The 12,127-nt window shown below is 52.9% G+C and overlaps 1 protein-coding gene across 1 annotated transcript in view; it reads left to right on the top strand.

The window, feature by feature from the left end:
• The window catches only part of PNPLA7 (patatin like phospholipase domain containing 7), a 54,128-nt gene that overhangs the window by 35,393 nt on the left and 6,608 nt on the right, over positions 1-12,127 (top strand). Inside the window, 4 exon segments of the mRNA XM_057548751.1 lie at positions 4,108-4,171; positions 4,290-4,458; positions 5,740-5,922; positions 6,624-6,742. Of these exon segments, the coding sequence (XP_057404734.1) occupies positions 4,108-4,171; positions 4,290-4,458; positions 5,740-5,922; positions 6,624-6,742 (535 nt within the window).

Genomic DNA, 12,127 nt, shown 5'->3' with positions numbered 1-12,127 from the left:
TTAATGTGATTTATTACATTGATTGATATTCATATGCTGAGTCATTCTTGCATTCCAGGAATAAATCCCACTTGGTGTGGTATGTAATCCTCTTAATACCCTGCTGAGTTTGGTCAGCTCCTCTTTCCTGAGGATTTTGCAATGTCGAAGGCTCTTCGGTAGTTTCTCCTGGCATCTTGGTCCCACGGAGACTTCGGTACTGGTGGGGCGGGGCGGTGCTGGCCCCATGGAATGAGTTAGGAAGTGTTCCCTCCGAGTCAATATTTTTGGAAGAGTTCGAGGAGGATTGGTGTTAATTTTTCTTTAAATATTTGGTAAAATTCCCTAGTGAAGCCACCTCATGCAGGGCTTTTTTTTTTTTTTTTTTTTAAACTGGTCCAGTTTTCTTACTGGTTTTAGGTCTATTCAGATTTCCTGTTTCTTCATGCTTCAGTCATGGTAGGTTGTGGGTTTCTAGGAATTTGTCCATTTCATCCAGATGATCCAGTTTGTTAGTATGCAATTGCTCACTGCACTCTCTTGTATTGCTTTTTATTTCTGTAAAATAGCTCATGTCCCAATGTCATTTCTGCGTTTAGGAATTTGAGTCTTTTCTCTTTTTTTCTTTATTCCTCTAGCTAAAGGTTTGCCAATTTTATTGATTCTTTCAAAGAACCAACTATTGGTTTCATTGATTTTCTCTGTTTTCCTATTCTCTATTTTATTTATCTCTGTTCTGATCTTTATTATTTCCTTACTTCTGCTAGCTCTGTGTTTAGTTTGAGATTCTTTTTCCAGTTACTTAAGGTACAAAGCCGGTTGTTGATCAGAGATCTTTCTTCTTCCTCAAAGGAGGCATGTGTAGCTGTAAACTTCCCTCCTAGCTATGCTTTCGCTGTGTGCAGTACATCCAGGAATGTTGTTATTTCTGTTTTCATTTCTCTCAAGATATTTTCTCATTTCTCTTGTGATTTCTTTGACCCATTGGTTGTTTATGCGTGTGTTGTTTAATTTCCATATATTTTTGAATTTTCCAGTTTCATACCATTGTGATCAGAAAAAATGCTTTGTGTAAATCCAATTTTTAAAAAATTTTTTATTGGAGCATAGTGCTTTACAATGTTGTGTTTTAGTTTCTACCGTACAGCAAAGTGAATCAGCTTTACATATACATATATCCCCTCTTTTTTGGATTTCCTTCCCATTTAGGTCACCACAGAGCACTGAATGGAGTTCCCTGTGCTATGCAGTAGGTTCTCATTAGTTATCTATTTTATTTTATTTTATTTTTTAAGAAAGATTCCATTTTCTCTCATTTCTTTTTTTTTTTTTAATTAATTATATTTTAATTTGGTTGCGCCGGATCTTAGTTGTGGCAGGCGGGCTCCCTAGTTGCGGCTCAAGGGCTCCTTAGTTGTGGTGTGCATGTGGGATCTAGTTTCCTGACCAGGGATTGAACTCAGGCCCCCTGCATTGGGAGTGCGGAGTCTTAACCACAGAATCTAACCACTGTGCCATCAAGGAAGTCCCAGTTATCTATTTTATACACAGTATCGATAGTGTATATATATCAATCCCAATCTCCCAATTCATCCCAACCCCTCACCCCCGCCTTGGTATCCATATGTTTGTTCTCTACATCTGTAAATCCAGTCTTTTTGTGTTTTTTTTAAGTCTTTATTGAATTTGTTACAATATTGCTTCTGTTTTATGGTTTTGGTTTTTTGGCCCCGAGACATGTGGGATCTCGTCTCCCTGACCAGGGATCGAACCCACATCGCCTGCATTGGAAGGAGAAGTCTTAACCACTGGACCACCAGGGAAGTCCCTGTAAATCCAGTCTTTAAAGTTCTTTAGGACTTGTCTTGTGACCTAACATATAGTCTGTCCTGGAGAAAGGGAAGAGTGAGTGTTCTGCAGCTGGGCGGGTGGCCTTTCCTCTTTGTGCATTTTGGTGAGTGTGCAGTGGTATCTTGTTTGGGCCTGAATTTGCATTTCCCAACAACTAAGAAGTTTGTTTGTTTACTGGCCATTGAGATACCTTCTTTTGCAAGTGCCTGTCATGTTGCCCACCCTTTTTATTGGTTTGTTATCTTTTCCTTGTTGATGGGCAATCTGGATACAGTCGCTTTATTGGATGAAAGTGCTGCAGATATCTTTCCCTCTGTGGCTTGTTTTTTTTATTCTTTTAATGATATCTTTTGACAAACGTAAGTTGTTAATTCTAATATAGACCAATTTATTTATCAATTTTTTCCTATATTGTTACTGCTTTTTGTGTTTTATTGAAGAAATTTCATCCTGCCCCCAAATCATGAAGAGGTTCTTCTAAAAACTTTATGGTTTTACCTTTCAAGTTCACAATTCATTGGAGATTGATTTTGGTGATGAGGTAGAGTCGGGATTCATTTTTCTATAGGCCCTTCAGCTGACCCAGAGCCCTCACTTAGAAGGACTGGACTCTGCCCCGCAGTGCTCTTTTGCTGACAGCCAGGTGACCACATTTGTGGAGGGTGTTTTTAGAGTGAGGATCTAGGCCAGTGGTCCTTTTCTTCCGCCTGTGAAGGTGTCCACTTCCTCTGGCTTCCAGAGTTTGCGAGAGAGGCCGTGTGACAGCCAGGCTGGCAGTGACTGTCCAGGCCAGATCTGTCCTGGAGCAGCAGCCGTGCCCAGCAGAGCCGACACATAAGTGCCTAGGAGTCACCCCGTGTCCACGCACTGCCCTGGACCCGCCCGTGACCTGGGCCCTAAGCAGACCCTCCCAGGGACGGGGCTGGTCACCACATTCCTGACTGGCTGGGGCTGCAGCCCGCACCTTGAGAGCCCAGGGCACCGCCTCTGGGGGGCTCCACGCTTTCCCGAGGGCCTCCTCAGAACCCTCCGAGTCCAGGCAGCCGGGCCCAGAGCAGGAGACGTGCACTGAGGGCCAGATAGAGCCCAGCCTGGGGTCCCCTGAGGACCTCAGGCTGGGCTCCTCAGTGTTCCTGCAGCCAGACATGGCCTGCCCATCCCGCCTCATCCTAGATGTCCAAGAGGTGGACGGGGTGAGCCACTGCAGCGCCCAGGAGTGCCCGCCCTCGCAGGCACGTGAGGCATCAGCCCCGAGAGGACTCCCTCTCTCTGTCAGACCCATGCGGGGTGACCAACTCGAGCCTGAAGCTCTTCCCGGCCTGGCCCGACCTGGCCTGACCCCCAGAGCAGGACTGCAGCCCCCGGGGGACCAGCGCCCTTTGCCCCGAGCCCCCAGAGGAGTTGCTTTCGCGCATCAACCGGCTTCTGCCACTTGAGTCAGAGCTGCACAGACGCACAGGCCAGTCCAGCTGCATCTCAGAGCACCGCCCTGTGAGACGCACCCTTACGCTTGTGCCTCCAGGAAAGCAGATGCTGCCGGTTAAACACACGGCGGTGATTCCTTGTCTCTCGCCTTCTGATCACAGGCCCCCAGGGAAGCTCAGGTGTAAGTGCGGGTGTAAGAAGGAAGCCATGGGGAAGGCCCCGGCTTTTCCTGCAGCAGCAGGACTTCCGCATCCTCGGGGCGGTCCAGCAGCCTTCCTGACACTGAGGGCCGCTGGCCTCTCAGCTTTTGTCCCTGCCCCTGGCGGCCCTCTCGCATATTCTGGCGCTGGCCCTCCTGGCTGAGAGCAACTGTGTCTGTGTGGATGGCAGCTCTGAGACTCTGTAGCTGGAGGAAGCACGCTGATCCCAGAGACACGAAACGTGGAAACGTGTGCATCTGGACGCTGGTGAGCCGCACCTGACTGGAGCCCAGCCAGCCGGGCTGCCTTGGGTTCGGGAAGCTGTCTAATCTTGCACTTTACAAGCTCGTGCTTCCCTGCCCCCGTGCACACACAGCCTCGGTGCTGCAGAGATCCAGCCCCTTCGTGTGTAGAGGAGGAGACTGAGGTCAGAGAGGCCGCCCCTCCCTGTACTGGGTGCAGCCCTTCCACCGGCACCCCTGCAGCCTCGCCTGCCCAGAGGGCCTCCTTCAGGGCCACAGGCACTTCCTCCTGAGTGCTGAAAGGCTCATTGCTTTCCAGAAGAGCAAACTCCAGGAGAAGGCAGGGCCTTGCTTGTCCTCCAGCGTGAGCTGCCAGCACAGTTTTCTGTATTTGGTGGTTGTGCGTTCAGGCCCTGCCCTGCTGCTGACCGGCGCCAACACAAAACAGCGCCTTGGCTCTGCTGCTGTGGACAGGCACGCCGGCCTCCACGTCGGAGCAGCCTGGCCGAGCCTGGCTTCCTGCCCTCAGTGGGTCCCAGCCCGGCCTCGAAATGCGCCCTGGCGTCTGCAGCCCTCTGTTCGTGCCTCCCAGTATCCACGAGTACCGGCTGTCCAGCTGGCTGGGGCAGCAGGAGGACATCCACTGGATCGTGCTCTACCAGGCGGACAACACGCTCACACCCTGGACCCAGCGCTGTATCCGGCAGGCCGACTGCATCCTTATCGTGGGCCTGGGCGAGCAAGAGCCCACGGTGGGCGAGGTGAGCCGGCCTGCGGGAGTGGGGCCGTGGGCGGTGGGGCCTCAGCAGGTGGGGTTCATGGCCAGGGATTGGGGGGGGGCGGGCCGGGCCGGCTGCTGGGTTGGACCAGGCAGTGGGCGTGGTCAGAGGGCTACAGGCTGGGCAGGTCTTGGTGGGAGGGGGCCCCCACTCTCTTCTCAGACCCCTTGTTTCTCTCTTTTCCTCTGAATGAAGTATTTCAACAACTCAGGAAGGGATGGCTAATAAGAGCATTCACCCAGGTATTTGCTCTACACATTTTGGAAACATTTTGCCGTGTTTACCTATGACGGTTGTTTTAGCAGAGGCAGGCAGGTACCCCGAAGTGGCCAGTGGCCACTTTACAAGGCAGAGGCTCGTGTAAAGTCAGAGCCTCTGTCCGTGTTTCAGATTTTTACTATGTGTGTATATGGCACGGGTTTTTTTTTATATAAATAGTGTTCTAGTTTATACCATCTTGAAATTTCCTTTTTCCTCAACACTTACACTTTTGAATTTTATCCATATTGTTTCACTCGTCTTATGGCTGTTTAGTTTCTATTTGTGAATGCCCCACCATCTGTCTCTTCTCAGCCAACGGACTGTGAAGTTACTTCACTACACGCGTGTGCAGGGGTATCTTCAGGGCATCACCTGGAATTGCTGCCGGGCGGCAGAGGCTGTGTGTCTTCAGGTTCAGAGCGCTGCCAGACTGCACTCCTGTTGTGCGTGGGATGTGGGCGAGGCCTGGGGCTCCCTGCTCTGCACTGTCAGCCCCCTGTGTTCCCAGCTTCCTGGGTGCGAAGTGGAGTCTCGTTGTCTCTTTGCTTTGCGTTCCCCCCCTCCTTCCTCTGCCCCGTCGTCTGTTCTCATTTCACGCTTCCAGCCCGGTCCTGGGACAGCTACAGACTCGTCATCTCCGATGTGGGTTCCTGTTCTTACCACGAGTGATGCTCCCTTGTGGGGGAGTGTTTGCAGAAGAAGGTGTGGCGTGTGCGCCGCCCCCCTTCCTGCAGGCCCCCGGAGCTCCCTCATGCCCCCGCACCCAGCCCCGCACCCCCTGGGTCACAGCTTCACAGAGGAAGGGCCAAGCACACCACAGCTGGCTCGGTCTTCAGAACCAGGGTACCACCCGCCAAGGCCAAGACCTGTGTTGGGCTGGGGGGTGAGGCGGCATCCAGCGTGGGACCTCTGTGGACAGCCCCGTGCTGGCCTTCGGCTCTGTCCTGCTCCAGCCTGCGGCCTCTGCTGGGCTGCCTGACGCGGGGCTCCGCTCTCCCTCAGCTGGAGCGGATGCTGGAGACCTCGGCTGCGCGCGCCCAGAAGCAGCTGGTCCTGCTGCACCGGGAGGACGGGCCTGCACCGGCCCGCACTGTGGAGTGGTTCAACATGCGGGGCTGGTGCTCCGGCCACCTGCACCTCTGCTGCCCTCGCCGCGTCTTCTCCAGGAGGGGCCTGCCCAAGCTGGTGAGGCCCGGGGCGGCTGGGGGCCCCGGCGACCTGCTTCGGGCCGTTTCCCTCTGACTCCGCTCTGAGCCCGCTGGCCCTGATGAGGGCGCTTGCTCTCCAGGAGCTCACCCACTCCTGTGCACTCACATCTGCTTGAGCTTGGTCTTCGGATTCCCGTGGCCACAGGGTGACATGCCCCCCCGATGGGGGAGCCCCTACGGGGGGCCAGAACCCCAGAGCGATGGGCCTGAGGCTCTCACATTCAGCTGAGGCCTCAGAGAGCTCGGTGGCCTCAGGTTGGCACTGCTTCCTCCTTTGGACAGAAAAGCACACAAATCCTGAGGCACCTCCTCCTCAGGGGTCCTCAGCCCTGGCGGCTGGGCGCGGGCCATGGTGGGAGCGCAGGGGCCGCCGGCTCACCGCGGCCCGCCCAGCCCCGCAGCTTGGGGGAGGCACCCTGCCAGCGGCGTCTGTCTCCACCTCGGGGCTGGTGGGCTTCGGCTGGGCCCGTTGGTATGTGGCCCAGCTGCCCACACCGCCCGCCCCAACGCAAGAGCCCTCCCAGGTGAGCCCGGGCGCCGAGGTGATGACAGGGTCGGGATCAGACCCACCGGCCACGTCCAGGAGGAGCTCTGGGTCAGGAGTCAGGGAGAACAGCCAGGTCACGTCGGGTGTGGGAACTCGGCCCAGCCCTCCGCGTCTGCCGGCCTCTCTCGCAGGTGGAGCTGTACGAGCGGGTCTGCCAGAGGCCCCCGGACCGGCACTCGGACTTCTCCCGCCTGGCGCAGGTGCTGACCGGCAACGCCATCGCCTTGGTACTCGGGGGAGGGGGAGCGAGGTGAGTCCCGCCCCTTCCCACGGGCCACGCGTGGGTACGTGTGCGCGTGCGCCCATCCTCCCCAGGCTGGGCTGGAGCACGTGCCCGGCAGTGTTTCCCACGGCAGGTGTCCCCTCCTTCCACGAAGACAGTGGAAGAGAATGTATTTCTCGTTCTGATTGTCTCCTCTTCTGAAAACTCTGTTCTGATCCTTTGCCAGTCTTTCCGTTGGGCTGCGGGTGAGTTTCTTTCCATTTTAATGCACACCTTATGGAACAATGATCTGCTCTGCTCACGACCCTCGTGAAGCAGCCTTTAGTTTCTTGGGCTGGTGGGTTCCTTTAAGGACTTTTAACCCAAGCCACTCGTACCCCAAGTTGTCCTGACGCTTGCTGCCCTTCTGACCTTGGTTAAAGAGAAAAATACATGTGGGGCAGAAACGGAGGGGCAGGTGTGTGGTGAGGGTGTGACAGGCCAAGGCCCCCGGGTGAACCGGTCGGCGCGAGGAGGGGCAAGGCAGCACCTCCTGCAGCATCCGTGCTGGACCCCCGCCCCTCTGAGGGCCAGGTCCCAGGGCCAGGGGTGCCCTGTGGGGTGGAGCCCCTCACACCCCTGGCCTCGGAGGACGCCAGGCCAGTCGCTGGGCTGGCGGGCTTGTGCCGCTTCCCCGGCACTGCAGCGAGGCTCCCCGAGTGCCAGGGCTGAGTGCCAGCCCTGCTTACCGTGCTGGCCACCTCTCCCCAGGGCCTGACGGAGGAGCCTGGCTCACCACGCGCTTGGCCCGAGGATGTCCCTTCCAGAGTGAGCTGCAGTCACTGTGCGCGTGCACCCCGCAGAGCCGGGGCTGTGCTCGTGCCCGGCCCCGCTGCTCCTCGGCTAATTGTAGCTGGAGAGGGTCAGGGAAGTGAAGCAGACGAGCCTCAGAGCTGCTTGTCTAGCTGGAGGCACGCTCCTCGCTTCCCCACCACTGCAGACGCTGAGGCTCGAAGTTCTGGCCTGAGACCCTTACAGCCGGGAAAGCGGGGTGGACACGGGAGGGCCTGGCCTTCCTGGAGACCCCGCCTCCTCACCCCCAGCCTCTTCACTGGCCTCCTCTTCCTTCACAGCGCACGTTGTGGCCTCTCTCCGAGGGCTGGGCTGCAGGGGAGGGATCCCACGGTCTGTCGGCAGCGGGCCGGGGTGGAGCGCCCTGCACGTGTTGACCCTGGCGCCCTGAGTGCGGCCTGGCCTGGGTGGTGACGTAATGAGTACTCTGCTCGTTTATTTCGGGTGATTTGGGGGCATCATGTAGTGCCATGTTTTTACCTGAAAGCCGAGCCAGTGGGCCTAGAAAATCAGGTGATTTACCCAAAGTTGCCAGGATGGGGGACTCAGGCTACTTTCTGCAGTGAGGTCCCCTGGAGCAGCTGGCCCAGACTTGGACCTACCTGGTTTGCAGCAGCATTTTTATTGAAAATTTAGTTGAAGTAATACTTAGTTTAAAAGCCATGTGGCCATTCTGTAAGGCCATACAGTATTTGTGTAACACACAGCAGTCCTCTGCCCAGCCTGCCCCACCAACAAATCCAGAGATATCCCACAGACAATATCGCATAGACAGTCACTTCCAACTTTTCTTCAGCTGTTTCCTCATTGACGTTTCTTTTTTTTTTTATTGAAGCATAGTTGATTTACAATGTTGTATTGGTTTTAGGTGCACGGGAAAGTGATTCAGTTTTATATATATGTGTGTGTGTGTATGTATATATATATGTATATAGTATACATATGTTGTTTTTGATGTTCTTTCCCATTATGGATCATTACAGGGTATTGCATATAGTGCCCTGTGCTATGTAGTAGGACCCTGTTGTTTATCTGTTTCTTCATTTTTTTCAGTTTTAGATGATTACGTTCCTCACCGCCCCCACATATGCACAGGGTCAAAGTCTGTTTGTCCGCCTCTGTCATGTATCCTCCGTCTGTCCTCCTCCTCAGCACAGGACCCCGGTCTGGCCCCCTCCCTAGTCAGCCGGGGCTCACTGTTTGCCTTACAGCAAGGTGGGTCTTCTTTGGAGCTAAGCCTTATCCTACTGTACATACGGCTGCGTCTCCCTCCTCCGAGTAATAACTGCGGCAGTTGCCGTTTGCTCAGTGCTCCACCCCAGATGCTGCTGGAGATGCAGCCCCCCTCAGTGTGCTCAGGCCACCAAGTCGTCTCTGCTGAACTCACGCTGGAGCGGCCTCTCAGCTCTGCTGGTTGCTCCCCGGTCATGCTGCTGGGATGTTGCCTTGGAGTTTCCCTTCACCGTGATCCTGGGAACTGCCTTTGTCTCTCTCCTGTGTCCAACTCCACTTCTGGATACCAGGCCTTCCTCTTTCTTGATACATTCCTGATTTTGGTGGAGTTCATACTCTAGAGATTTCCTTAAGAGAAGATGCATGGGAGGGAAAAGTTTCAACACCATGCTTAGCAGAAAGTATCCTCATTGTGCTCTCACACTTGCATGACAGTTTGGTCATGGAATTCTGGATGGAAATAATCTCCCCTGAGAATTTTAAGGTATGGTTCCAGCATCTTTTTAGCTTCCGGTATTGCTGTTCTGAAGTTCAGTGTCGTATTATTCACGAAGCCTGTTCCTTCTGGATCTTGTAGGAGACTCTCTTCACTCTTGTGTTTCTGGAAGTACTTGATGACGTGCTGGGTGTCGTTCTTTTCCCCCATTAGGCCGGGCAGACTCCCCGTGGGCCCTTTCAGATTCAGAAATTCATCAACTTCAACCCTGGGAGTGTTGGGTTAGGCCCACACCCCCTGCTTCCTGCTCTCTCTTCTGGGTCACGATCCAGATGACCCCTCATCCTCTCATGCTCCTACCTTTTCTTTTCTCTCCCAAGTTTTCCATCTTTGTCTTTTTGTTCTATTTTCTGGGTGATTTTTCTCAAATGTATCTTCTGATTGATCTTTTTTTGCTAAGATGTTTCTAATGTTTGAGTGCTTTTTTCAGTTTTTTTCTGTGTGTCCTAGTAGTGCAGTTTGAATTTCTCTGAGAATAATAATGCTTGCTTGCTTAGTTTTCCGTTCCGTGCCGTGCCGGCCTGTGTCGGCTTGGTCCCGTGGACTCCACGTCTCCGAGGTTGTCTGTGTGCCCCGACCGCGCCTGTGGCGTCGCCGCGTGGGACGCCGTGGGCCCCGGGCTGTGCTGTCCTCCTCCTGTCGACAGGCATTTGCGTTGTTTTCTGGGTTTGGTTACTGAGCACAGAACGGCTACAGGCGTCCTTGTACAGACCTTTCCCGTGGACACATGTGCTCTTCTCTCGGGCTAATACCTAGGAGTGGAATGACCTGTCCACGGGGTAGCTGAACAGTTTTACACCCCCACTGGCGGTTTTGAGAGTTCAGGCTGCCCACATCTCTGTCACCCTTGGTACGGTCCGGGGTGTAAGTTGTGGCCACGCCCCTGGTGGGAGGCCACGCCCCTGGTGGGAGGCCACGCCCCTGGTGGGAGGCCGCGCCTCACTGAGGGTCTGATCTGCATCCCTGACTCAGGCTCCAGGTGCCTCTTGGTCATCAAGTTCCACGCGCCTCTCTCACAGGTGGCTTGCCCTCTGCTGTTTAGTTAGAGGAGTTATTTATATAGTCTGAATACAAGTCTTTTTTTTAACTTTCTTTTTTTAAATTAATTAATTAATTTAATTTTTGGCTGCGTTGGATCTTTGTTGCTGCACGCGGGCTTTCTCTAGTTGCAGCGAGTGGGGGCTATTCTTTGTTGCGGTGCGCGGGCTTCTCATTGCAGTGCCTTCTCTTGTTGTGGAGCACGGGCTCTAGGTGCGTGGGCTTCAGTAGCTGTGGCATGCGGGCTCAGTAGTTGTGGATTGTGGGCTCAGTAGTTGTGGCTCGCGGGCTCTAGAGTGCAGGCTCAGTAGTTGTGGACTGTGGGCTCAGTAGTTGTGGCTCGTGGGCTCTAGAGTGCAGGCTCAGTAGTTGTGGACTGCGGGCTCAGTAGTTGTGGCTCGTGGGCTCTAGAGCGCAGGCTCAGTAGTTGTGGTGCACAGGCTTAGTTGCTCCGCAGCATGTGGGATCTTCCCGGACCAGGGCTCGAACCCGTGTCCCCTGCATTGGCAGGCGGATTCTTAACCTCTGCGCCACCAGGGAAGCCCTAAATGGTATGTTTTAAATTTCATTTTAAATTGTTTGTTGCCAGTATGTAGAAATACAAATGATATTTGTAAATTGATGTCATGACTTACAACCTTGCGAAATTCACTTCTTCCAGTACCTTTTTTTGTAGTTTTTTTGCACTTTATTCTTCTGAGAAGAAGGACAGTAGTATTTCCTCTTTCTTTCCAAAATACATAAATGCCTTTGTTTCTTTTTCTTGCCCGTTGCACTGGTTAGAGCTTCCAGCACAGAGCTGAGCAGAGGTGGTGAGTGTTGGGGAAAGCATTCCCTTTAAGCGTTAAGTGCCATCTCTGCCATCTCAGCTGTTGGGTTTTGTAGATGCCCTTTATCAGACTGAGGAAGTTTCCTTCTATTCTTAGTCTGCCGAGTTTTTATCACGGGTGGTTGTTGTTATGGGTCTGTCAGGATTGTGTGATTCTGCTCCTTTATTCTGTTAATATGGTGAATCACATTGAGTGATTTTAAAGTAACATCAAACATCACCTCCTTGGGATGGACTCATTGGCCTGTGGCATGTGGCCCTGTTTGTGTCACCTGACCCCTTGGGTCTGAGCAAGGTGGGCCATGCTTGTCCTTTCTTGAAATGTAGGCAGGTTTGTTTGCTGCCTTCAAAACTGAATTGGAAGGTGCTGCTGCTTTCCCTGTTCTCTGGAAGGTTTCAGGTGGTTTGTGTTGTTTTTCCTTACATGTTTAGTACAGTTCACTAGTAAAACCATCCGGACATGAAATTTTGTGAGGATTTGAAAATTAAAGATTCAGTTGTTTTGATTGTTATTGGACTCTTCAGGTTTTCTACTTCTAGTGTCAGGTCTGGTAAGTTATGTTGGTCTAGGGATGTGTCCGTTTTATCTGATTTTTCCTACTTAAGGCATGAAGCTCACACTAGCTTCTTACCTTTTTAATTGGAGCATCTGCACAGATGTTCCTTTTCTCAGTCCTGATATTGGTTATTAAGACCTTCTGTCTCCCTCCTCTTCCCTCTTTCTCTCTCTCCATCTCTGTCTCTCTGTCTCTGTCTCTTTCTCCCTCCCCCTCCACTCCCCGACCCTGTCCACCTCTCTCTATCCCCTGCTTTTTACTTTTGTGGATCAGTCTTACCAGCCTTACCTGAATTAGTCCTTTCAAAGCACCAGCTTTTACCTTTGAGGACCCTTTCTATAATGTGTTTGTCTTCTGGTTCATTAATTTCTGCTCTTTATTATTTCCTTAATTTTACTCTCTTTGATTTAAACTGTTCTTTCTTTCCT

Source organism: Balaenoptera acutorostrata, chromosome 6 (genome assembly GCF_949987535.1).
Source record: "Balaenoptera acutorostrata chromosome 6, mBalAcu1.1, whole genome shotgun sequence".
NCBI classification, from domain to species: domain Eukaryota; kingdom Metazoa; phylum Chordata; class Mammalia; order Artiodactyla; family Balaenopteridae; genus Balaenoptera; species Balaenoptera acutorostrata.
Note: the sequence above shows the minus strand (reverse complement) of the source record. Positions and strands in the feature narration are given on the sequence as shown.